The 25,971-nt window shown below is 41.1% G+C and overlaps 3 protein-coding genes across 4 annotated transcripts; 2 read left to right on the forward strand and 1 right to left on the reverse strand.

Annotated features, from left to right (window-relative positions):
* On the forward strand, window positions 211-19,369 carry LOC8057272. The gene is made up of 11 exons (XM_002459646.2): window positions 211-1,161; window positions 6,961-8,221; window positions 8,321-10,734; window positions 11,266-11,385; window positions 11,504-11,878; window positions 12,779-12,929; window positions 13,697-13,976; window positions 14,673-16,250; window positions 16,419-17,533; window positions 18,579-18,724; window positions 18,865-19,369. Exons 1-10 carry the CDS (start codon window positions 368-370, stop codon window positions 18,687-18,689), a joined length of 8,199 nt encoding a protein of 2,732 aa, XP_002459691.2. The 5' UTR covers window positions 211-367; the 3' UTR covers window positions 18,690-18,724; window positions 18,865-19,369.
* Window positions 14,567-16,459, forward strand: LOC8057273 (putative disease resistance RPP13-like protein 1). The gene has a single exon (XM_021452705.1). The coding sequence runs from the start codon at window positions 14,681-14,683 to the stop codon at window positions 16,418-16,420; it is 1,740 nt and encodes a 579-aa protein (XP_021308380.1). The 5' UTR covers window positions 14,567-14,680; the 3' UTR covers window positions 16,421-16,459.
* Window positions 20,033-24,854, reverse strand: LOC8057274 (putative metallophosphoesterase At3g03305). Of its 2 annotated transcripts, XR_002449825.1 has the most exons (5): window positions 24,555-24,854; window positions 23,066-23,307; window positions 21,365-22,936; window positions 20,265-20,481; window positions 20,033-20,192 (listed from the first exon to the last, which is right to left on the reverse strand). XR_002449825.1 is itself a non-coding variant. In XM_002461786.2 (4 exons), exons 1-4 carry the CDS (start codon window positions 24,820-24,822, stop codon window positions 20,350-20,352), a joined length of 2,214 nt encoding a protein of 737 aa, XP_002461831.1. In that variant the 5' UTR covers window positions 24,823-24,854; the 3' UTR covers window positions 20,033-20,349. The 2 variants fall into 2 exon arrangements, 1 of the variants encoding a protein (XP_002461831.1); XM_002461786.2 differs by having other exon boundaries at window positions 20,033-20,481.

Here is a 25,971-nt window from a genome sequence, read left to right on the forward strand (position 1 = left end):
GACAAATATTATCTAATTATATACTAACTAGACTCAAAAGATTCGTCTCGTCAATTTCGATCAAACTGTGCAATTAGTTTTTATTTTCGTCTATATTTAATACTTCATGCATGCGTCTAAAGATTTGATGTGACGGGGAATCTGAAAAATTTTGCAAAATTTTTTGAGAAGTAAACAAAGCCTAAGGTTGTAAGGACGTAAATTCAACAACTTTAGGTCCCGCATAGTGAAACCATCCTCACCCAAAATTTCCCCATCTCCAACAGCGAAAATGAAAAGGAGAACGCAAATCCCCTCCGCAGAGCTGCAGCTGGAGGCGGCCATGGCAGCGCGCTAGCTGCGGCTGCTACTAGCCTACTACCGACCGATGGACGCGACGGCGTCGGAGTCGGACCCCTCGTCGCCGCGCAGCCGGCAGCTGCTGCCACCGATAGACGCGACGATGGCGTCGGACCCGTCGCCGCCGCCGCACAGGCGGCAGCTGCGTGGCCCTCGCCCGCCGCGGCTCGACGTCAGGATGGAGTCCCACAAGATCAAGAAGCCGACCGCCGTCACTCCACAGCCGTACAAGAGATCCCACCTGCACCTGCGGTGGTCTCGGGTCAAGGAAATCCACTGCGAGCCTACCGACTTCAAGGCGCTCGTTCAGCGCCACACAGGCCCTGTCGCCACCGCGCCGCCCGACTGCACGGAGATGCAATACGCCGGACGGTCCGTCGTGTGGTCACCACCGGTCCGGCCGTCCCGGATCGCCGCTGTCGTCGTCTCCGCGTCCGCGCGGTTAGCGGCCACCGTGAGGGCCGTTGGAGCGGACTCCTTGGTTGCAGCGGACGCGGACAGCAGCTTGGCAGCCGTTCTTAGCTTGCCGCGACGGCCGCCGGGGATCCTGTCGCCTGCGGCTCTGCCGCCGGCGGCGTGCTCCGGGCAGTTCTCGGCGACGCCGTTTGACCCGAGCTGCCTCCCGTGGCTCAAGGACAAGGACAAGGAGCTGAGCCTGCAGAGCCCCTTCTTCCTGCCCGCTGGCGTAGAGGAGCTGCAATGCCTGTTCACGCTGAACCCACGCACCCGCCTGCTCCCCGCCCCCGGCATGCCACCATGTCCGGCCACCGTAGTCTCGACGGCAGCTGGGTTGTCCGAAAATAATGTCCTGGAAATAGAAATGTAAGTGACTCTACCCTCCTGATATTTTAATTAATTACTTTCATACACATACATCCTGTTTGGATTGCTCCCTCCAAAAATATTAGCACTTCCACCAACTGCGCGCCACAAAATTTATAAAGCTGGATCTAGTAGAGTTGCTTTTACTTTAGATTCTTTGAGAAAAGTAATTATGTGATAGAAAATGTTACTCCCTCAGTCCCATAGTAAAAGCATACTCCTACCTAGCATTCATTTTTTTTATCCTAAATTTAAAGGGCACAATGGACTATCATGTCGGGTAATAGTACTGGCTGTGAGCTGCAGTTTATCAGAAGATAGGACCTTTAATTAAAGTCGAAAAGGAAAACAACGATGGAGCCGGGGAGTCTCCAGAACCCCTGGTCCGCTTATAGCATCTCCAAGAGATTTTCACATTTTATTCTCCAAAATATGATATATGCTAACTCCAAAACGAACATGAGGAGGAAAAAAAGTCATAGAGTATATTTCTGTTCTAATAATTTTTTTCTCAGCACTTTTGTTTACTCTTATGTTTTGTATTAGGAACCCTTAATTTATTTCTGTACGTGTTTAAACCCTTCTACTAGATCTTTTTTTTGCGTTTTTCTCACCCCAAACTCTATATTTCTTTCTGCTTACTAGACAAGCCGGAAAACTCCACTAGACCACGTGCTTGGGATAAATTTTTGCGAGATTAGAAAAGATGGGAAGGAAAAATGTCAAACTATTGGAGAGGGCTTTTTCTTATTTTGCCAAAATATTAAGGATGGAAAAGTTGTATGACAATCTGTTAGAGATGCTTTTACAACTATTTTCAGCGTCACGCAAGGAGTCGTTGGCAGAAGATGTCATGCTCTTTATAAGGATAGAGCCGTTATTTTACACCTATCTTGGGATGCATGTCCAAACCTAAAAATATAAATATTTTAAGGCAAAGGAAGTACTTCATGATTCTCTATTATAAACTCTATGTATAAAGTCTGTGCATAAAGTGAAAATAGAGAGAATCTACTTATTTTTAAGTATCAAGATATACTTGCATGCAAAAATTTGTTTGGGAGAGCTCTTTCTATATTTAAATTAGAATAAGCTGCTCATGGATCTCTACCAAATAGATCCTAAACTTTAGAAAATCATGTTTTAAACCTATTCATAAAGTTAATAAGTAATTATGCACCGTGCCACTGGTTAGTGATCACACAGTTCACATACTATTTCCATTCTTTTCTTTCCTCGTGAACTATTTATTCCTCGTCACCAGGCGTAGCACAGCCTCTTCCGATCTAGCGCCGCCAAGTTCTTCCTTTTTCATGATAATAAGGCATGGTTTAGTTCAACCTAAAAACTAAAAACTTTTCAAAATTCTCTGTCATATCGAATCTTACAACACATGTATGGAACATTAAATATAAATGAAAATAAAAACTAATTACACAGTTTGCCTGTAAATCGCGAGACGAATCTTTTAAGCCTAGTCACTCCATGATTGGACAATATTTGTCAAATAAAAACGAAAGTGTTACAATATTAAAATTCAAAAAAAATTGAATCTAAACAAGGCCTAAATATACTAAAAATAATTTGAATAAACAGCCGTCCCTAACAACCTCTTTAATTTATTTGGACCCATTCCAATACCCTTAGAAAAATCCCAAGTCCTATTCAGCGTACCTGTCACTGCAATTATGTACTTCTCTCTATTAATTATAATCTCTCCATACCCATAAAGACAATAATTTAGGACAACGACGAACTTAACTTTGACTCTTTGTTTTTATAAAAAATATTTTATCAAAAAGTGATATATGTGTATTTTTATAAAAGTATTTTTTTAATATAAATCTATTCATATGATTTTTCATATTTTTAAACTCAACAACTTAAAAATTATTCTTGATTTATATTACCGATGTTTCACTCAGATCTTGTCCAAAATAAATTTCTTTATAGGTATGAAGGAAGTACATCATAAATATTAATATTTTTATATATGTTTAGTCAAACTTATTTTTTTACTTTTCTAGCTAGCTAGAAGTTCAAAAAAGACCCCATTTCTAGCGAAATGCTAGGCTTCGGCTCTCGTCTGACTCTGACCTAATTCCTCTGCTGCTGAGATTTTTTTTATTTTTAGTCTAAATTTGAAACATATTTCAAATTTGACTCGGTTTCGAAAAATTTTTCAAGAGTAGCTCGTTTGGCCCTACCACCATACATGGCGGTGCAAATGAACTGTAACCCGCCATGCATGGTGGCGGGGTACAGCTGCCACGTGGCATGCAGCCCTCAGGAGCCTACTGATGTGGCGGGGTACGTGGCAAAGTGTACCCCGCTGTCCATCATGGCGGGGTACGTCTAGGGCCACTTAAAAGAATTTTTTTATTTCTAACCCTTTTTCTAAACTATTTTTGATTTTGACACTGAAAGTTTTTTTTCTAAATCTAATCCTTTTGGCCGCGTCACCATGCAAATATAAATCTAGTTTTTTAACAAATTTATTTAAAGATATAAATATTATACATATTTTTTATAAATCGAGTCAAATGGTGGTATGGAAAAAACGACAGATAAATAAAAACCAAGAGAGTACTCGGTATTTCAAAGCTGTTATTTAAAGATATAAATATTACACATACGGTACCTTGTGGTGCAACAATAACAGTGCAAAAAACTTTAGCTTGATTTATAAAAGATATATGCAATATTTTTAACTTTAAATAAATTTATTAAATAATTAGATTTAAATACTTCCCTCCGTTTTTGTTTAATTGACACCGATGACTAAAACACAAAAACCAAGATGGAAGTTTGTCCTATTCAAAATTACCATAATACCCCTTGTCCTGTTATTCATACACGTGCACCTTCTGGACGTTTCACCTCCCGCCAAACTGACGTCCTTCAAAATTTGAAATGAGTGGCGGACTAGCCCAAATACTTAGGGGCTGTTTGGTTGCTAGCCATAGTTTACCACAACTAACTTTAGGCAAGTGTGGCAAGCCACAAAAAGTGTGGCTAGCAAATTCGTTGCCACACTTTGCCATGCCTAAAGGAATCTTGCCACACTTTTTAACTCTATGACATGTGGAGCCCAAAAGAATCATGCCTAAACTTAGTTGTCAACCAAACACTTACCAACTTGGTCAAACTTGCCTAAGATAAAGTGTGACAAAGTGTGGCTAGCAACCAAACAGCCCCTTAAAGCAGTTCTCCAGTCTTCTTGAAGGCAACTCCTTTACGATGCTCCAGACTCCGGTTTGTTTTCCTTTAATATTTGTCTCTTCCAAGTTCCACCCCAATATGAACTCTGTCGACCAAATTGACAACTCACAAGGCAGAGCAGATCGCTCCAATGCCCGTCGTAGCGTTGTGCTTGTGCACCCACAGTGTGGGATGGGACGTCCGTGCTGTATAATCCTCTGTGAACCTCCTGCCTTCGCTATCCACCTACGGCTACGACATGCAAAATTGCAGCCGGCGGCAGCAAGCGCAGAGATGAGAAACAGGGGCGCCTGGGAAACGGAGGTGCAGGGCAACGAACCTCTAGAAATTTCCTATTATGGCCTTGTTTAGTTCCCAAAAAATTTTACAAAATTTTTTAGATTTTCTGTCACATCGAATCTTTAGACGTATATATGAAGTATTAAATATAGATAAAAATAAAAACTAATTACATAGTTTGGTCGAAATTGATGAGACGAATCTTTTGAGCCTAGTTAGTCCATGATTGGATAATATTTGTCAAATACAAACGAAAAAGCTACAGTGTCGATTTTGCAAAATATTTTGAAACTAAACAAGGCCTATAAGAAATACATTTCACATGGGCCCACAAAGGGTAAAATTGGAATAATAAAATCTGGTGACAAGTATTACCAAATAAAAAAGGTGTCAAGTAAACAAAACGGAGAGAAGTAAATATTTAATCAAAGTTTTTTTCAGAAACGAAAACAACAAATATTTAGAAACGAAGAGACAGCACAGCGGCACTGTGCCCGTATGCAGGCGCAGCACTGTGCTCGCCTGCTGCTGCACCGTGCTCGCCTACGCAGCACTGTGCAGCACTGTGCTCGCAGCGGCACTGTGCCCGCATGCTGTCATCTGTGCTGTCTCTCTCCATTCGTAAATGTCTATCATTTTTCTTCTCGAAAAATAATTTTGATTACATATATATATATATATATTAAAAATATTAATATTATAATATAAAATTAATATTATTAAATAGATATTTAAATTTAATTTTTTTAATAAATTTATTTGAAATTAGAAATTGTATCTTTTATAAATTAAGTCAAAGTTGTTTGCACTGTTATTTACGACCGCATGCTTTTAACAACTTTGAAATACGGAGTACTCCCTTAGTTTCTATTTAACTGTCGTTTTTTCCGTATTACCAGTTTGACTCGATTTATAAAAAATATATACAATACTTATATCTTTAAATAAATTTGTTAAAAAATTAGATTTAAAGATCTTTCTACTAATACTAATTACGTATTTTAAATAACTTTGTTATATATATTTTAATTAAAGTTATTTCTCAAGAAATATAAATAATAATTATTTTAGGACAGAATACGCCGCCATGATGGGGGCGAGGCAGCTGTACCTCGCCGACATGCATGGCGGGATACAGTTCATTTGCCTCATTTGCTTCGCCATGCATGGTGACGGGGCCAAACGGGCTACTTTTAAAAAAATTTCGAGACCGGGTCAAATTTAAAATATATTTCGAATTTGAGCTAAAAATAAAAAAAATTCGCTGCTGCCGATGCTGGCGCCGCCCAGGCTGTGTGCGCCGCTGCTGCCGCCGCCCAAGCAAGTGCCGACTATAACCTCAGGCCGTCCAGGTAGTTGCCGGCCATGGGGGTGGGGTGAGCAGGTGGCCAGGCAACGCCGGCCAAGGCATATGGTGGGCCTCCGCCTTGGTGCGATGGTGTCGCCGGCCAAATGCAGCCCACCCAGCCGTCCACGGCTTGGGCAACACATGTTCCTGACCATGATGCAGCAGATGGGATGACATCTAAATGGTCGGTAAAGAAGAAAAACGAAGCATTGTGAAGGCCACACCTTCCTAGCCGTGTTGCAGCCGATGTTCTAGGTATGGAAATTGATTTCTACATCGGCTGTGAAGACGACATGCAGTGTAAATCGGTTTCAGTTTCATTTGATAGAAATTACCTGAAAGTCCTCCAATTGCGTACGCCTGGCTGGGCGACACCAGGTTGGGCACTCGGCCCTTGTCGCCTGCGCGCGCTACGTGTTCGGTAAAAGGCCGCAAGGACTTGTGGTGCTCTGCAGCTCCCCTTGATCTGCTATGCCTCCTATGGCCACTGAATTGTACAATTTTGTGAACATGTAATGCTGTGACTATGGAAAGCATGCAGGAAAAGCTGCGACTTGTAAGCAAATGGATGACATAAACCGAGGATAAAAATATCAATTACTCCTGTATAGTATACTACATATATCAAATCACCAGCCATACAGCAGTCTAAGGGCATAATAGACTGTTCACACAAAAACCTGCAAAACCTAGAGCTGGTGCTGAAATGCAAGCCAAAGCCAAACCGGTAGAGTACTCCATGGTGGAATGGAACTAGATTTTATGGAGCAGAGCAGTCCCAAATAGACTGTAACAACTGGGTGGGCTGCTGCAGCTGTTGTCGACACCACCGCCCGCCCCCTCTTTTTTTTGTTTGTTTCCTCTGTTTCTTGCTGTTGTTTTTTTTTTAAAAAAAATAATGTCCTGATTAACAACCAGGTTAGTTTCCTAATCTTCACTTATGGTTGCAGTGAATCAGGCAATGGGGAAGGAGTACCTGCTGGACCTGTTGGTGACGCCGAGCGATCTCCAAAAGCTGAACCGGCTGGTGACCTGCAAGTTGGAGCGTGTTTGGCCTCAATCAAGCGGCTCTTTCAGCAGCTTGTTCATGTTCGAACCATCATCTCATCCTTCAGTGGAAAGCTACCATCCGATGCTTGGTTCAATCATGTCAAACATTTGACCTCAGATGCAGAAGAATCTCTTGAACATCTGCACTACCAGATGATGCTGGCCAAGCTTGGGGTTGGGGTTGGGACACACCTCGAGAAGGTAATGCCCAAAGTGTCAGGGACTCGTTCCAAAACAACAGCTATAAGCTTCATGCACTTACTAGCTTCACAGGAACTTGTCATCTTACCAGTTACTGACAAATTGGAAGGCCTTCGACATGGAAGCCCTGGATTGTCTGGTGTAGTTCTTGGGAACTACAGTGATATGTTGTCACTTAGTTCTTCAGTCATACGGTGCATCCTTTTGTGTCGTGGCATTTTAGGCATTATTAACATGGTTAACATGGAGGGTAAGGATAAGAGCCTGGAACTTCCTGTGTTTGCTTTTGATGACCTGACATATGCTGGTCTGAACAAGGGAATTGGGATGAATGCACATAGTGTACCAGCACGCATGACTGACCCTATATATTTGTTGCCTATGTTTACCAGAAGTCTTTTGTGTTTGGATCTCTCAAGCTACAGTGGCCTTACGCAGCTGCCTCCTTCCATTGGCAACCTTTCTAATCTGGCTGCATTGAACCTTTCTCACTGTTATTCCCTTCAAACATTGACGGTGTCAATAGGAAGCCTGAAGAACTTGCAAACTCTTGTTCTTTCCTGCTGCCATGAACTAAGGAATTTACCAGTGTCACTTTGTGAGCTTTCCAAGCTAAGATTGCTGGATTTGGCAGGCTGTTCCAGCCTTGAAAACTTACCTGCTTCTCTAGTAAATCTTGGTAATTTAGAGAATCTAAACCTATCATATTGCAAGGAATTGAAGGAGCTTCCACAACCATTTGGTAACCTCCAGGAACTGAAGTACTTGAATTTATCAGGCAGCCATCGAGTTGACTTGGATGTTGAGTGCCTATGTACACTTGCAAACTTGAAATCCCTAACTTTGTCGCCTCTCACCAATATTCAAGGCTTTCCTGATTCCTTCAAAGATCTGGCGAATCGTCTGGATAGTTTAAGATGGTGGAAGAAGAACCAGATCCATCCCCAGTGCGGCCCAAAGGTTACTAAGCTCTTTTACTCATGTAATTAGTTCTGTTTGGGAATGAGTTAATTTTTTAATAATATTGATACTCAAATTTCCTATCCTTTTTGTCCACAGGCTGCTTCTTTGCAATCATATAGGTGTTATGAGCAAAGTATTATTGACATGTTACTTTCTGATGAGGCTGACAATAGTAGCGACCAGATAGTCACTTCTGCTTGCATAGTTGGCGAAAGTGGCATGGGAAAGACTGAGCTAGTCCATCAAATTTACAATAACCGAATGATTTTTGATACCTTTGATTTGAGAATATGGCTGAATATGTGTGATAAAAAGAGGCTATTAGGTAAGATAGTAGAGCTCACTACTTGTGCATCTTGTAGTGATGCCTCAATCAGTGTTCTCGAAGAAATTGTAATAGAAGAACTTACTAGCAAGAGGTTGTTACTTGTACTAGACGATTCTGAAATCAAGAGCCAATATTTCTGGGGTTATATACGGAAGCTACTTAATGTTTGTGCAAAAGGAAGCGCTGTCATTGTAACTACCAAGAGCAAGGAAGTTGCTAACCAGATTGGAGCAATGCAAACCTTTTACTTGAGTCCTCTATCCAAAGAAGAATGCTTTATGATTTTCAAGGAACATGTGCTTGAAGATTTAGCTATGAATAATTACTGTCAGTTAGAAAGCATTGGCTGGAAGTTTGTGGAGAAATGTGGTGGCAATCCAATGTGCATTAAAGTCCTAAGTGGGTTGTTATGTCATTCTGAAATTGGATTGTCTGAAATTGATATGATTGTTGATGGTATCTTACCAGCATTAAGACTATGTTACGATCTTTTGCCAGCACACCTTCAGCAGTGCTTCAAATTTTGTTCCCTATTCCCCAAAGATTATATTTTTGTCAAGCATCACATCATCCGATTATGGATAGCTGAAGGCTTTGTCTTCTGCGAAGAAGGTACTAAGCCAGAAGATACTGCCCTGCATTATTTTGACCAACTATTCTGCAGATCATTTTTCCAGCGTTCTCCATTTCATAGTGATCATAAAGACAGCTTTGTTATGCATGAGCTATTTCATGATCTGGCACACTCTGTTTCCAAGAATGAGTGCTTCAGATGTGAGGAACCATTCTGCAGCTTCGCTGAAAATGTTTCCCACCTATCCCTTGTTCTTTCAGATTTTAAGACAGCTGCACTTTCTAATGAAGTAAGGAATCTGCAGTCTTTTCTGGTTGTCAGAAGATGTTTACCAGTGGTGAGAATTTTTACTTTGGATGATATTTTTGTGAAACATAGATTTTTAAGGGCACTAAATTTGAGCTATACAGACATACTAGAGCTGCCAATTTCTATTGGGAACATGAAGCACCTGCGGCTCTTGGCTCTCAACAACACCAAGATCAAAAGCCTTCCTATTGAAATAGGACAAGTAAATAGTCTTCAAACATTGGAACTGAAGGATTGTTGCCACCTCATTGACTTACCAGGAAGCACAAGTAGTTTGGCAAAGCTGCGACACCTTGATGTGCAGAAAGAATGGGGCAATGTTAATGTTGGCATGCCTCATGGTATAGGATATCTGACGGATCTCCAAACACTCACGACATTCAACATTGGGAATGATTTGTTGCATTGCTCGATTTCAGAGTTGAAGAATCTGAATGGGTTAAGTGGACATGTTCATGTAACTGGGCTTGAGAATATTAAGACAGCCAATGATGCCAGAGAAGCAAATATGATGGGTAAGCACTTGCTAGAGGCTTTGACATTGGAGTGGTCTTACCAGGAAGAAGGCATGGACGATGACATGGGTAAAGAAATTGCTAATGAGATTCTTCAACATCTTCAACCTAACAGCAACATTATGGAGCTTGTCATTCAAAATTATGCTGGAAATTTGTTTCCTGTCTGGATGCAGGACAATTACCTTTGCAAGCTCATCTCAGTTACACTTGATAACTGCCATGGCTGTAGTGAGCTCCCTTACCTTGGTGATCTGCCATCTCTCAAATCTCTTTTCATACAGAGAATAAATGGTGTTGAAAGATTTGGAATCGAGACTAGTTCTTTGGCCACTGAAGAAAAACATCCCACTGGATTTCCATCACTGGAGGTGCTGAATATATGCGAGATGTATGATTTGCAGTTCTGGGTCAGCATGAGAGAGGGGGATTTTCCACGACTCTTCCGTCTTTCTATCAGTAGATGCCCAAAACTCACCAACTTGCCTCGCCTTATTTCCCTAGTGCATGTGTCATTTTATTATGGTGTTGAACTGCCGACCTTCTCAGAACTTCCATCACTGGAGTCACTAAAGATTGAAGGATTCCAGAAGATTAGATCTATTAATTTCCCACATCATTTGACAACCTTGAAGAAGTTGGAAATTATTGACTGTAAAGAGCTATTATCAGTATATGCTCATTCCTTGTCTGTTTCAGATTTAAAAGTTGTCAGGTGCCTGAAACTTGATTTGGTTGGAAGCTCAACAGAAGACCATATCGGCCAGAAAGTGGTTAATGGAAGGTATATGAACACTCATCTACAACATTTAAATGTACTGTGTTGATTTTATTACTTCCTTCGATCACAAGTTCACAACTTTAAGTCCATCTAGGTTTCTCCTAATTCTATATTAAATTATTTTTTTCCAAATGAATCTATTAATGACAATCTTGTGAAGTGAATCTATATAAAATTTTATATATTGATAGTCAAAGTTATAAAAGTCAACTTAGGACAAACCTAGATGCACTTACCATACTGCCAGCGCATGTTATAGAAATGGCCATGATATTCTTGTGCTAGTGTTAGTGTAGATAATTAAGAGATCATAGTAGTCATGAAAGCTTCTCTGTGGGAAGGAGGAGGAATAAATTAAGAAATAAATAAAAGATCATTAACATTGCATTTGTGGTTTTAAAAAAATTTTGGGCCAGATTTTGAAATGGAAGCAATATTGTTATCACTATATTTTTTCCTTGGACACGCAGATCACTATATTATAATCTTCTAGGAATACTTTATTTGTTACTGAATGTTTCCTTGTATACACAGGAATAGCCTGACAAGGAGGCCTATGGTGCTAAAAACTTTGACATATACAAATGTCTTGGATGATGATAGCAAGTGGGAAAAGTTTGGAGAAAAGAATATATTTGGCTACATATTTGCAAGGTGAGAACATAATGTTGCCCGTAGAGAAACTACTAAATTTGCAGACTGTTTACATCAGACTCATCTTTCGAGGAATTGCCTTTCGACTGTTATCTTATCTTATAGTGTAATTTTTCAGGTCTTACTACAGATGCATTTGGAGAAACTTGACAGGATGCAGTGCAACAAAGATTTTGCAGCCGGACAACAATGATGCCAACACATTGTTTGTCATGTACATCTCTGAGCACAATCATGGATTCTCCAATGAACCACACCTTGAACTGCAGAGTCAACTTGGAACAGGTCGTAAACGAAAGGAATATGATGTGTCCAGTGATGAAAACACATCTAGAAAACAACTGCATGACTCTTCTGTCAGCGCTGCTTCTAGTGTGCCACGTCCGGCAACGGGGGAGGCGACGCCATCAAGCGCTGAAGAGCTCAAGGCAAAGAAGATGGGCCGGCCCAGGAAGCCGAACCCACGCGTCTTCGGCCCGGAATGGAGCATCGCGTGATCCATCAAGGAGCGATGCCGTCTGAAGCCCAGCCTACGGCTGGCTGTCCACGTTATATAGTCGTATTTTTTTTTTGAAAAAGTTTATTTTTCCTCCTTCAACTTTCACAAAACTCCAAAACCGGGCAAATTACCTACTTTAACTTTTTAAACCATATATTTTACCTTTCTGGAATGATTTCGAGGCTGTTTTTAATACAGTGAATAGTGGTTTTACTACAGTGATGATGTTTTTTTTTCTTTTTTCATTATTTCTGCTGAATATTTTGAAAATCATAGTAAATCACATAAAAATCATAAAATAGAAAATCTAATTTTGTTGGACTCCACATAAGTAGATCTACACAATGATTCAATGAACATATAATATGGTATGATTTAGTACAAAGTTTTTGCTATAAAAGTTTTATCTTTATCTTTTTTATTTATTTTGGCTAAGTTTTTGAAAAATCATAGTAAATTACAGAAAAATCATAAAATAGATTTTCTCCTGTCGAATTCAAAAAAATAAAAAAAATTAGATTTTCTATATATACTCCTATCGAATTCAAAAAAATTAGATTTTCTATTTTATAATTTCCCTATGATTTACTATGATTTTTCAAAGATTCAGCCAAATCACAAAAAAGAAAAGAGAAAAAAACCCTTTATAGCAAAAGCTTTGTACTAAAGCATACCATATTATATGTTTACTGTAGATCTACTTATATGGAGTCAAAAAAAATAGATTTTCTATTTTATAATTTTTTAAAGATTCAACTGAAATAATTAAAATAGAAAAAAGACAAAACCACGGTCGCTCTAGCAAAACCACCACTCACTATAGCAAAACCACGGTGGGCAGTTGGCTAGTGAGTCATCTCTGCGATTAAAATATTTTATTTTACCTATTTTTAGAACCCAGTTTCGAGCCTTTTTACAGACGGTTGACATAACACAACCGCCTGTGGAAACGTTCTCAATTAACTGCCAGTGGAAAGTTTCATTTGCACTGGCCCCAACGCTGGCGGGCCTAAAAATGCCTGTAGAAATAGGTTTGGAACCGCTTGTATAGAGCTTTATTGTGCTAGTGGTTTTTTTCCTAATCAATCCATTTTATTTACGTTTGGCAAAGTCTGAATGAAAAGTTATCTATATATTTATAATATTAAATAAACATAATTAGATTTACATTTTTTGCCTTATTATATCTATATCTCTCTTATACTCCCAACGTCCTGCAATATAGCGCATTCTGGCATTCAAAATTTATCCTTAAATATAAGACATTCTAGAAGACAGAAACCAGGTTTGCATTAAATATTTTCTATTTATTAACCAATCACCACTAATCCTGTTGATGATAACATCTTATTAGGAAATAAAGTGAGGGCATATGTGTCATCTATGATCTCTCTTAATCTGTCCTAAAATTTCTAAAATATACTATATTACCGGATGAAGGGAGTAATTCTAAACCCCAGTACAATTGTATCTCCACATGCAAGACATGTACATCAACAATCCACTAGCATATACAACTATGACACTATCTATTCATGCAAATAACCCATGTCATCATGCGACATGTTGTCCAATAAAATTCACTCAGCTATTTTCTGTGGCAACGCGTGGAGTATGCTTTGTTGTAGATAAAGAGGTGGGTCATTATTCGGCTACCGAGCCTCTCCTTGCTCACCCTGCTATTGGGCTGGAATGGATTTAGACAGTTTGGATTGTGCATTTGATGGCTGTGGGTTGAGAGCGTTGGTTTCTATATGCGTTTTGGGTTGGACCATGTGTGGACTATGGAACTGATGGACTGGGCTGGTCTAGTGGGCGTACCTATATATGGGTGAGCGAGTACGTGCGGGTGAGCGGCCCTTGCGGGCAGCGACCCCAGCGGCAAGCGGCGAGCAGCCCCGGCGGGCCAAGCGTCCCCGGAGGCGCGCGGACGAGTCGCACCTGCCCGGCGCTGGAACGCGGAGACCCGCGGTGGCGGCGGAGGGTGAAGGAGCGCGTGGCTACGGCGAATACGCCGGCCGCGGGCGCGGCACCCGCGTAGGCCTCCATGGCCGGAGCAAGTCGAGGAGTGGCGAAGAGGAGCTCACAGGATGTAGATGTCACGGCGGCAGTGACTGCCGAGGCAAGATAACGTATCGACAAGGCGGGGACCTGCGAGTTTGTGTTCACAAGTAGCAAGCATAGCACCATGGCATGCCCCTCTGTGGTTTGAAAATTGATATGTAATGGATTGGATCTATGGGTTGCTAAATGGGTTGGATTTGTTTCATTAGATAGGATATCATAGACCGTAGCGTAATATTTGGATTGATTTAGTGGGGGTGACTTGCAAAGACTTGGGCCTTGTTTAGTTCCAAAAAAATTTCGAATTTCAGCACTGTAGCATTTTCGTTTTTATTTAACAAATATTATTTAATTATAAAGACTCAAAAGATTCATCTCGTGATTTACAGACAAACTGTGCAATTAGCTTTTATTTTCGTCTATATCTAATGCTTCATGCATGTGCTCCAAAATTTGATATGACGGAAAATCTTAAAAAGTTTTTGGTTTTTGGGGTGAACTAAAACAAGACCTTGGTTTGTTTTGGGTATTACAATCTACTAGCAGAGTGACTCCTTGCCACTCAAGCGAAGTCTTCGTCAACGCTTGCGGTAGGCGGTAGCTATCAGGTGTCAGCCAAATCCCTCCTCACTCCCACGCTCAAGCGACGTCGACTCGCACCAACAGCTGATTCTCCAATAATCCAATCTCCAAACCATTGAGTTCTCGCGCCACGTACCTACAGATCCGGCAATGGACAACCATGGAGAGAAGACCATCATCCACACGCTGCGAGACGCGCTGCTTCACTTCGCAGTCAAGTCCAAGAAGCTCGCGTCGCCGCTGCTGGAGCCGTTCGGGCGCGCGTCCCAGCCGGCCACCGTCGACGACGACGAGCTGACGGCGCTCAAGTCAAAGCTGCGGCGGATCCGCACCACGCTCCGCGACGCCGAGAGCCTGTCCGTCACCGACCGCTCCGTCCAGCTGTGGCTGGCCGAGCTCGGCGACCTCGAGCACCGGGCCGAGGACGTTGTCGAGGAGCTGGAGTACGAGTCCCGCCGCTCGGCGCAGCTGGAGGAGCTCAAGCAAGACCTGCTCTACGCCGCCACGACGGGGAAGCGGCGCCGGGAGGTGGCGCTGCTGTTCGCGCCCGCGCCGGCGAGGCGGCTCCGCCGCAAGATCGACGACGTCTGGGCGAGGTACGAGGAGATCTCGTCCGACAGGAAGAAGCTCCGGCTGTGGCCCGGCGACGGCGCGCCCCGGCCCGCGGCGAGCCCGCTCGTGCCAAGCAGCGCGCTTCCCCGTAGCGAGCGCCTCCACGGGCGGCAGCGCGACATCGAGAGGGTCGCCGCCGCGCTAGTACGCGGGGAGCCGGACGCCGGGAGGAGCTACGCCGTCGTGCCCATCGTCGGGATGGCCGGCGTCGGCAAGACGGCTCTGATGCAGCACGTCTGCGGCATGGAGGCCGTCAAGTCGCACTTTGAACTGACGCACTGGATTTGGGTCTCCCAGGAGTTTGACGTCGTCAGCGTGACCCGCAAGATCGTCGAGGCGGTCACCAGATCACCGCCGGAGTGCAGCGAGCTGAGCACGCTTCATGAGCTCATAGTCGAGCACCTTGCGGGGAAGAGGTGTTTGATCGTTCTCGACGACGTGTGGGATGACAATCCCAGCCACTGGAACAGCCTGACGGCCCCGCTGAGCTGCTGCGCGCCAGGGAGCGCGGTTGCCGTGACGACGAGGAGCAATAAGGTTGCTAGGATGGTGAGCACCAAGGTGTATCATCTCAAATGTTTGTCAGATGAAGACTGCTGGCGTGTATGCCAGCGACGGGCGCTGCCCAATAGCGATGCCAACGTCGACCAAGAACTTGTAGAGATCGGTGAGAAGATTGCAAAGAAATGTCAGGGCTTGCCATTGGCGGCAGAGGCAGCTGGTAGCGCCCTGAGCACTTCAACCAGCTGGAAGCACTGGGATGAAGTCCTGAATAACGACTTGTGGGCTGACAATGAGGTGAAGAATCTGGTACTGCCGGTCCTGAAGGTGAGCTACGATCACCTGTCCATGCCGCTGAAGCGTAGCTTTGCCTTTTGTTCATTGTTTCCAAAGGGCTTCGCCTTCGACAAAGATCTGCTAGTCCAGCTGTGGACTGCGCAGGGTTTTGTGGATGCTGAAGGAGACTGCAGCCTTGAAGCCATTGCCAATGGCTACTTCAATGACTTGGTGTCAAAGTGCTTCTTCCACCCTTCCCCATCTCATGCTATCAGCGAAGGGAAGTTTGTTATGCATGACCTGTACCAGGAGCTTGCTCAGTTTGTTTCAGGCAATGAATGTAGGATGATACAGCTCCCTAATTCGATGAAAATAGATGACAGCCCTCGGCATTTGTCCTTTGTCGATGAGGAATCTCATTCTGTTGAAGAAATAAACTTAAACTCATTTTGTGGTCATCGTGATCTACGAACCTTCCTGTTCATTACAAAAACAGAATAAAACCAGGAGGAGATGGCCTTCAGAACAAAGATTCCTTCTGAGCTGATCACAGATTTTGAATGCTTAAGAGCTTTAGATTTGAGCAACTCTAATATCATGGAGCTACCGAAATCCATTGGAAGTCTGATACACCTAAGGTTCCTTGGTCTGGACAACACCGCAATCCAGAAGTTGCCTGAGTCAATTTGTGCGCTTTTCCACTTGCAGACAATTAAGCTTAACCATTGTTCATCCCTTACTCAATTGCCTCAAGGCATCAAGCTCCTATTGAATCTAAGGTGCCTAGAGATTCCACATTCAGACATAAAGATGCCTTCTGGGATTGGAGAGTTGACTAGGCTGCAGAGACTACCTTTTTTTGCCATTGGGAATGAGCCTGCTGGATGTAGCATAGCAGACCTGAACCAGCTGGTAAACCTCAAAGGACGTCTTCACATTGCAGGTTTAAACAACCTGGATGGTGCACAAGCTTCCACCGCCAACCTTTGGAACAAGTTAGGGATTCAAAAGCTTATACTTGAATGGTCTGAACTTAGAAATTTTAACAAGTCCCTTTATGATCTGCAAGGAAAAGCAGTGAGCTGCATATCAGACAGTCAGCACCCTCGAATCAGTGATACAGCAGATCAGGTTTTAAAGTGCCTCAAGCCACATTCAAATCTGGAGGAGCTCAGTATCAAGGGTTATAATGGATCCTTTTCTCCATCATGGTTAGGATGGCTGCCCTTGGACAGGTTAGCTTCTATTGAACTGAAAGACTGTCATAATTGCAAAGAAGTACCGCCCCTTGGCTGCTTACCATCACTGAAACACATTTTGATACAATCACTGCCAAACGTGAAGCTAATTGGTCCAGAGTTCTTTGGCAATGTTGGAGATACCACTTCTAACAGTAGGAGCAGAATCTGTAACGTGTTCCCTTCACTGGAGTCACTAAAGTTCAGGAACATGGAAGCTTGGGAGGAATGGCTTGGTGTCAAGAGTGAGCACTTCCCCAATCTTAAATATTTCAGCATTGCCAGATGCAGCAAACTGAAACTGCTGCCCAAGTTCACTTCAGAACCAAAGCTGAAAATACAGTACTGTGACCTGCTGCAAATGCCTTTGTGTCAGGTATCATTTGAAACTTAAATGACTGTCATAAGCTAAGGATATGCATGCTTCAATTTTCATATTCCATATGTTCTATATGGACATATCCAATGTTTTCTGGTCGGCTGGTCGATCCTGGTCGACCTGGGACCGACCAGGCGATTAATCGCGATTAATCAGCGACCAGGTCGATTAATCGACCCTGGTCGTCCCTGGTCGTCCAGGCATATCAGCTGGTCGACCTATATATATATATATATCTCTATATATACACTATATTATACACAATAAAGGAAGCATCAAGACTGCATTACTGTAAACCAACATTCCTCTTCATCTTCAACTCTTTTTTATGTAAACCAACATCTCCTTCTTAACTATTTCTGGAGAACTGGGACAACCAACAGCATCTCCATACCCCCCACATATCTGCCCAGTCAAAAAAGCCCAAAAACAGAGCACACAACCTGGTCGTCCATGTCCTAATCGGACGATTAATCGCGATAAGTGGACGACTAATCGGACGACCAGGTTTCTGGTCGACCTGGTCGGGTCGGACCTCCTAATCGAGCACTCCTGACCGACCAGGACGATTAATCGCGATTAATCGGACGACCTGAAAACATTGGACATATCATTATTTTTTTCAGCTTTCTGCAATTGTTTCTCTTCACTTCATTACTAAAGACCGTATATGTTTCATTCCTGAAAACAGCATATGCCTCCTAGATGTTTCATGCTTTAGAATAACATAAGCATATGGAAAGGCCCCTTAGGGTTTCCACAACCACATATGGATTCAGGCTTATTTGGATCTAGTGGATCTCAATTACAACAATTCTGAAAATTCCACAACACCTTATCCAAAACATCTTAATTTTATAATTTATTTTTAATTTTGATACTGCTCGAAATCCCTGCAAGGACTACAGTAGGAATTCCTATTTAGATTATAGTCATTTAGCCTATATGCCATAGCCATACTTTTATCAACCGGAAAAAGAGAAGTCAAAATTAAAAGTTCTTTTGACACAATCAGAATGCATTTGTTTTCTTTCTTTTTCAGAAATATAGGAATACGGTGAAGCACATACCAGCTAAAAATGAAATCTCATATACTTGCATTGCGGAAGGTGACATTTTAGTTCTTGAAGCTTCCTGTTCCTATAGTGCATAGAATCCTAGACGGCAATCATTCATCTGCTTAATCAGGTATTCCCGATCAGACTTCTTTTTCAAGTTTTCAATACTATAGGCTGTTGCAGTTCAACTAGATATGTACTGCCACAGAGAATTCCAATAACTTATCTTCAGACCTCCCCTAATGACCTGATGTGTCTTTTCATTCATAGGGTTGCAATGCAAGGATGTCATCAATGCAACCAGGAGCTGATTGGTGTATGTGCCTGTGTGGTATGATAATTGAAATAGAAAGGCATAGGGGAATTATTTGTGTTTGATGCAATGATATTCATAAATGGGTCCAAGAACTCTCACCGTGGTTTTATGTAACCCATTAAGGGACAGTTACGAGCAAGGCACTTGAGGCTGTTTGCACTACGCAGACCAGAAGAGCTTAAATTTCTATGGGCATGCCTCTCCAAACAAAAACCCTGCCTAATTCCACAATTTTCATGATCTATGGAATGGTCTACTTTACTGGTGTGAATTGAGAATGTGAGAAGAAGCATTGAAAAGTAAAGCCAATATCAAATGGAGAAAAAATTACCTTTGTATAAGCATTTTTACCATCCTTACATCTATCAGTCTATATGTTATGCCAGTCTCAGCTTTTCAGACTCAAGCTGATATTCAAGCAAATTCAATATGTATCCCTTAGCTGAGGTTTGTGGGAGTGGCCTTTTTTTCTTTGAGGAAAATTATAGTTCCCTACCTATGCAATCCAAGTTGTTTGGTCCCTTTGAAAATCCTAGGATTTGAATTTCATCTAGGAAAAATTTAGAACCCCCAGAACATACTAAATCGAATTTATTTTCACCAGACATATATTTTAGGATTTCCATTGTGACACCAAACCAGAAACTAATCAGAGCATAGGTTAAATTATTGATATTACAGTATCATAGAAATGTCTTGATTCTATGTTATATTCTCCCAACTCCAAGATGTTAGTTCCCTCCAAATATATTGTTTCCCAGACACCTCCATTGATTCCAACGTTATCAATGCCCACATGAGCCTACTAACCATGGCACCTAATGTCATTCCTATACCTATTTCCAATTCTGTGTGCAAAAGCTACACCAAAGAAATATCCATATGCAAAATTAATACCTCATTGATAAAAAAACTTAGGCCATTTTATACTTTGGTACAAGAATTGAGAGTGAGGTTAATGGAATCATGTGGTTCCCTAAAAAAAAGAGTGTAAATTGACCATGCTTACTCTATGGTTATTAACTCTTGAGTCGAATTAGGCCATGAGAGTCAAGGGAAACGAAGAAGCAATTAAAAAGATTCTATTTACTAGTTCATTTAATAAGGGCAAGGAGGAAAGAATGACTGATAAATGCCTCTAAATCATAGAATGACTTTCATTTGGAATAGGTGAGGATGGCTAAAACGACTTACATTTCAAGACAAAAGAGAGGGAGTGTATCATATCCAATTGTACAGGATGGTTCCTTTCCAAACAAATTGGATACTATCAAAATATCTCCTGCATCAAAAAGAGAAGAGATTCTAATTTCTATATCTGAAGACATGTTCTTTTCCATCTTCAGAATGCTACCTTGGAACCTTGCACCACAGCACTGTCAGAAATTGTTTCTGAAAATGTTCAGTCTTGATCTTAAGTCTTTCACAGTACAAATAACTCAAACTTGGTGAACTCCTACAGATGAACTCCTGTATATGGCCAACCATAGAAGTGCTGGAACACCAAAACAGTAGATGGGTGCATCCATGAATGGGTTAACCTCATATGCCCTCACAATAGCTCTACAATGCTGCAGAAAAGTGATTGTTAGTGTTGAAGCTCACACATTTGCATGCATACAGGTATGGTTCAAGTGGTCACAATATAAGTATATAACACAATCAGGCAAGGAAAAAATAAAACATCATTACGAACTGAATAAATCCCAGTTTAACTATCTAAAGCTTATCAATTGCATATTTCCCTCTGCTATTTGATTCAACATTTTTTTTCACTCTTCACTGTATGCAATTCTAATGAGAAGGCAGCTCCTACAAATTAAAATTTTCTCAATGGGTCATATAAATTTGCAGCTGCCCAAGGTCACAGACTCATGGATTTAAGGATAGTAGCTGATGACAAAAACTCCATACTAGTGAAAAACAAAAGGTAACAGCGAACCTTCGAGTGGGAAATCTTTCTACGAGCAGAAGAGTTATTATGTATGAACTATAGCCTCCAAAAACACAGTCGTTAATTCTGCCATACCTAAGAAACAACATGGTAGCACATGAATATAGGCTCTATTCACCTCACATGTGAAGCTAAATTCCATAACCACTAAATTTTATTAATGGGAGATTACTTAAGTCTCTTAAGGAAGAAAAATCCAAGTGGGACATAGTGCCATGTTACAACTAAGCCACTAGGACATTATATTCACAATGGAAAAGACATACACAGGTTCAAAATGATTCAGAAGGGTTTGTAAATTACCCTTTCTATAAATAGACACATAATTTGAGGGAAGAAAATACCACACTTGAAATTTTATAATCATCATAAGAGAGTTCATAAATTTGCGAACAAAAGGATTAAACTCATTCAAAAGGAGGTGTTTATATGGTTTCATTTCAACAGTTGACAACCTAATATTGCCAAGTGCATGAGTTCAAGTTGAAAGGAAAGCATACCTTCCAATGTTTCCAGACAATTGGTAGGCATAGAAGTATTAGAATCTTTCTCAACCAATAAAATATGTAAACATTCTTCATGTGCCATGCTTTTTGGCAGTGATCATCATCCTTCTTTGTTCTCTGGGAGAAATGATGACCTAGATACAGTGCTCTTTCTGCTGCTATAGCTGCTATAAGGAGAAACGCTGGCAAGACCACAAACAGAAGATGAGGAAGAACAATAACCATCACATCAGGCAAACCAATATATGGCAATGCAGTGGTGTCGGCAAGAAACCTAGTGCTCCAGCCTCTGTAATGCAAATACATCTTATTATAGTTCTCCGTGACAGCGTAGCCAGTAAACCATGGGAAGAAGACCAAATATAGCAAATAGAACAACATTCCAGACCAGATAAAATACATCTTCGAAAGCTCAACTGCAAAATACTCAAAATTAACAGGCACAAAGTCTCCTAAACTTCTTCTGGTCATCTTTGGTCTAATAAATTTTGACATGAATTGATTCTCATAAAACGTGAGTGAAGTGCGAGGAACCAGAACCAATGAAAAAAGAAATGCAAGGGTAGTCCACATAATTGGGTAGTACAGTTGATTCCATTGGCAACCCATTACTCTAAATTCCTTCCACGTCCAACTAACTTTTGCAGTTAGACCATTAACAGAAAATGGTCTCAGTTCACTATGGTAAGTCTCCCCAGTCATATCCACTACTTCTATCTGGAGCCAGTATCGATCTGGTAGCTCATCTAAAAAATCCCTCCAGTTCCATGGGACTGTATACATAGCTCCTCTAGCTCCCTTGCCCCTAGTTCTTTCCATTTCTTGCTCCAGGACAAGTTGAAGACTTCCAGAATGTGATTCGTATATTTTAACAGTTACAGATTCAATCTTGTATCTTGAAAAGACAAGTGCTCTCACTGTCCCAACATGTGTGGTGCTCATGGCTTGGCAAGTAAGATCATAAGGATATGAAGACCTATGCATAAACCGTGAATCCAACGGGAAAGTGGGTACTATAATCACATCTCTAGAGCCAAATCTGAAATCCATATCTGTATATGAGACATAGCCAGAATCAATAGCGAGAATCCTCATGCTCCTGGCACTTCTCCAATCACCCATCTCCCATTCCCAGAATTCTGCGACAGACTCTGTCCTTGCAGAACAATTGCCATTACTGACAGTTGTTGACATAGCTTCATGGATATCTAACTGAAAGTACTGTTTAGAAGAAAATCGTTGCTGGTCAGATGTATGATGTCGCTTCAAGTTTCTTCCGAAGTTGGTATGAAGATGCCCACACAGGTAAGCGGAGATTGAATGCTTCAGAAAAACATCTCTAACACTTCTTCCAGAAGTTGTCAATGCAGAAAAGGATATAGGGAAATGTCCAAAGACGATCTTGGTTACTAAGGAACTTGTTGATCGATTATCCCACTGTGAAAGTGCTGCATCTAAATCAGAAAGTAACCGATCTGTAGGTTGGCCAAATATGTTTGTTGGGCTTCGGAGACCAACACCCATTGCACTGTCAAATCCAACAAATAAATACTTCATGCCGCTATTCTGCATGATTTAAAGCTAGGATAAGACTGTAAGCTTAAAACAATTCCATACTGAACTTATAATAAGCCATACTAGCAGGTTAAAAAAGTGTATGCAAGATTAATTAGATTTGTGCTTACTGAAACCAACCTGTAATGTTATACTTTGGACAGCCCCTGTTCGTCCTAATCTTGCATTAATGCTGTGCTTTTTGTAGAAATCAAACATACCGCCAACCTCAGGAACACCATATGAATCATGATTACCTCGTAAATCATAAAATATTTCCTTGCTCAGCCCACTCCTATTAGCAACATCATCAATAACTTGTCCATACAGAATCCATTCAAACTCCTCTTGCCTTGATGACAACAAATCTTTACTTTTTGCGTCTGATCATAACAATACAAGATAAAACAACTCATTAAGCTTCTGTAACTCTGTTAGTACTGAAAATAAAACATATATTCCATTACTTCCTAAACCTATACGATACAGAGTATTCTTCTTGTTTCACTTTCCAATTGAGCATACAAAATGCAAAGTTGCTATCAGACAACATAAACAGATAAAAAGAAATAGCAAGCATGATATTTGAATTTTGAGGCAACTTCTAAAAAATTGACTGCACAAATGAGTGAATATCCAACACTATGGCAATTGATCTTAAAAGAGGAAAAGGGTAATTTTCGTGCAACAATACCTATATCGATCATGCGGGGAATGGACATTACTACAGATTCCACTAGAATCAGGTACAATAGAATCTTTTAAAATTACATGAACCTTTGTCACAAATGATGCTTGGCATTGTGCCACTGATAATTCGTCATTGTCTGTGATAGATTTTTTTAAAGATAAAAATAAATTCATACAATTGGTGTTAGCCAAAGCAAGTTGTAGACAATCATCCTGGGTTATATAACCATTTCAACACTAGAGCACACATAAGAATGTCATGTTTGTTGGCTAAGCTTCTATCAATCAAACAACAAAAGTTGCTACTAACTCATGCATTGGTTCAAGAATAATTCTAAAATTTCTTAAAGCAATTGATGGAAGAAAATCTATATGTTTAGCAGGGACCCATTCTGACACTAAAATGATAAGCAATAGCTGCTGAATACTTGTTCAGACCTGGCCTTGCAATGCTTTGAAAAGACAAACTTACAGCATATAGCTCAACTACTTTAAATAGATTATAGAACTCGTAATCCTCTAGTACAAATAATGCTGCCATTGAGCCGTTCAGTTAGTCAAAGATGGCATAGCTTTTTAATACTGCAAGCTAAGGAATGTTGAGCCTATGTGTAGGAACGAAGGTAGACACTATGCTAGGGCAAAATGCACATATTATCCTTCCTTTGCATTCCACCCTTTCATCCAATCTACTGTCCACAAATTATACATCCCTGTATCAGAATTTAGCAGCAATGCAATTGCAATGCGCCATCTTTCCAGAGAAACACAAACAAATTAAAACAGTAGAATAGAACACTAATAAGCATATATATATATATATATATAATTAGCCTACTAAATGTTGTACCTAGAGCCGAACTAAAACCAGATCGGAGGCCTCTTAAAGCAAACCAAACCACCAAGCACACGCAGACGAAGAAGGCAGGAGGAAGCTTACCGGTGAGATCGCCGGTGATGAGGACGAGCGCGGGGTTAACCATAGCGAGCGCGTCGCCCACGTGGCGGCGGAAGTCGGCGGTGCGCTCCGGGTGGAAGGCGCTGAGGTGGAGGTCCGAGAGCTGCACCGCCCACACCACCGACCGCGGCTCGCCCGGTACCTCCACCACCCGCCGGAGGTCTCCACTGCGCGCGGGGGAGGGGCCGCAGACGGAGAGGAAGAGCGGGAGCGCGACTAGGATCGCCGCCCGCCGCCGCGGCGTGGCCATCGTGCCTTGATTGAGGCGGTCCCCAGAATGGATTCGTTAGTCTCTCTAGTCTAGTGCTACAACTACAGTTAACTCGAATTGCTTCCGTAACGAGAAAAATTTAAAATAAATTGTCCTAGTGTAAATTTGCAATTCTGCTCCCGCCAAAAATATGCGTAGATACGCGACCTACTGTGGACAACCCTTTTTTTCCCTGATGAAATTGAAATTGCGCAAAACTGAAACAACCAAACATTTATGAAGTCACATCATTTTTATCGAGATACTTGATTACTCCGTACCATTAAAAGTGTTATTTTTTACTTTACTTCTTGTTTAACCGTTTGTCTTATTCAAAATTTTTATATAAATATTATTTATTTTATTATAACTTGTTTTATCAATAAAAATATTTTGATAATATTTTTTAATTTTATTATTTGTATAAAAATTTTGAATAAGATAAATGGTTAAACATAAATCTAAAAATTAAAAACAACATGTTTAATGGAATGGAGAGAGTACAAGCGAACAATCTATTCTGAAGAACAGTAAATGTATATATACATCAGATACTTTCTAGTGAAAAGGTGTCTATTGGTGATGGCTACTAGTGAACCGTCATTCGTAGTTGCTAATGACAAGCAATTACAATAATCGATCACTATTAAATTAATCTCAGCACCCTCCCTGATCAATTGATCTTGTAGGCACCATTGTTTGTATCCGTAAATATCTTGAAGCTTTGGAAAAAGCATGTGGAAAGAAACCAAAATATTCCAGGCAAAACTCCTTAAATAGTGGGAAAAATAAGGAGAAACACTATGATATATATTCTCCCAATGTTATAGACCCTCTGGGTATTCCCGAAGACATAGTCTAAAACAACTTTGATCAAAGATCAAGATGTCATATATTACCTTGAAAAAACTCTGTGAGGAAAAATAAATAATATGGCATTTACTATGTGTTACTATTATCTCAATAAAACCTTATGTGAGAAAACTCTAGAAGGGTAAAACTCATATAAAGGAAAAGAGTATAATGTATAGTGAATACATGTTCTATTTAAATAGATTCTCCCTCTAGTTCTTGCAAATCTTTAAGCCTTCTCAACCAATGCCTTCAACATATTTACGAAATGTGAAGTGTGGCAGAGATTTTGTGAAT

This window comes from Sorghum bicolor, chromosome 2 (genome assembly GCF_000003195.3).
Source record: "Sorghum bicolor cultivar BTx623 chromosome 2, Sorghum_bicolor_NCBIv3, whole genome shotgun sequence".
NCBI classification, from domain to species: domain Eukaryota; kingdom Viridiplantae; phylum Streptophyta; class Magnoliopsida; order Poales; family Poaceae; genus Sorghum; species Sorghum bicolor.

Bases quoted from the DNA above. Each gene is read 5' to 3' on its own strand.
- LOC8057272 (XM_002459646.2), top strand. From the start codon at position 368: ATGGACGCGACGGCGTCGGAGTCGGACCCCTCGTCGCCGCGCAGCCGG. The intron at 11,386-11,503 runs GTGAGAACATAA...GTAATTTTTCAG, and splicing joins TTTGGCTACATATTTGCAAG to GTCTTACTACAGATGCATTT. The intron at 17,534-18,578 runs GTATCATTTGAA...TTTCTTTTTCAG, and splicing joins TGCAAATGCCTTTGTGTCAG to AAATATAGGAATACGGTGAA.
- LOC8057273 (XM_021452705.1), top strand. From the start codon at position 14,681: ATGGACAACCATGGAGAGAAGACCATCATCCACACGCTGCGAGACGCG.
- LOC8057274 (XM_002461786.2), bottom strand. From the start codon at position 24,822: ATGGCCACGCCGCGGCGGCGGGCGGCGATCCTAGTCGCGCTCCCGCTC. The intron at 23,308-24,554 runs GTAAGCTTCCTC...TGTTATGATCAG, and splicing joins CATCACCGGCGATCTCACCG to ACGCAAAAAGTAAAGATTTG. The intron at 22,937-23,065 runs GTTGGTTTCAGT...TAAATCATGCAG, and splicing joins TCCAAAGTATAACATTACAG to AATAGCGGCATGAAGTATTT.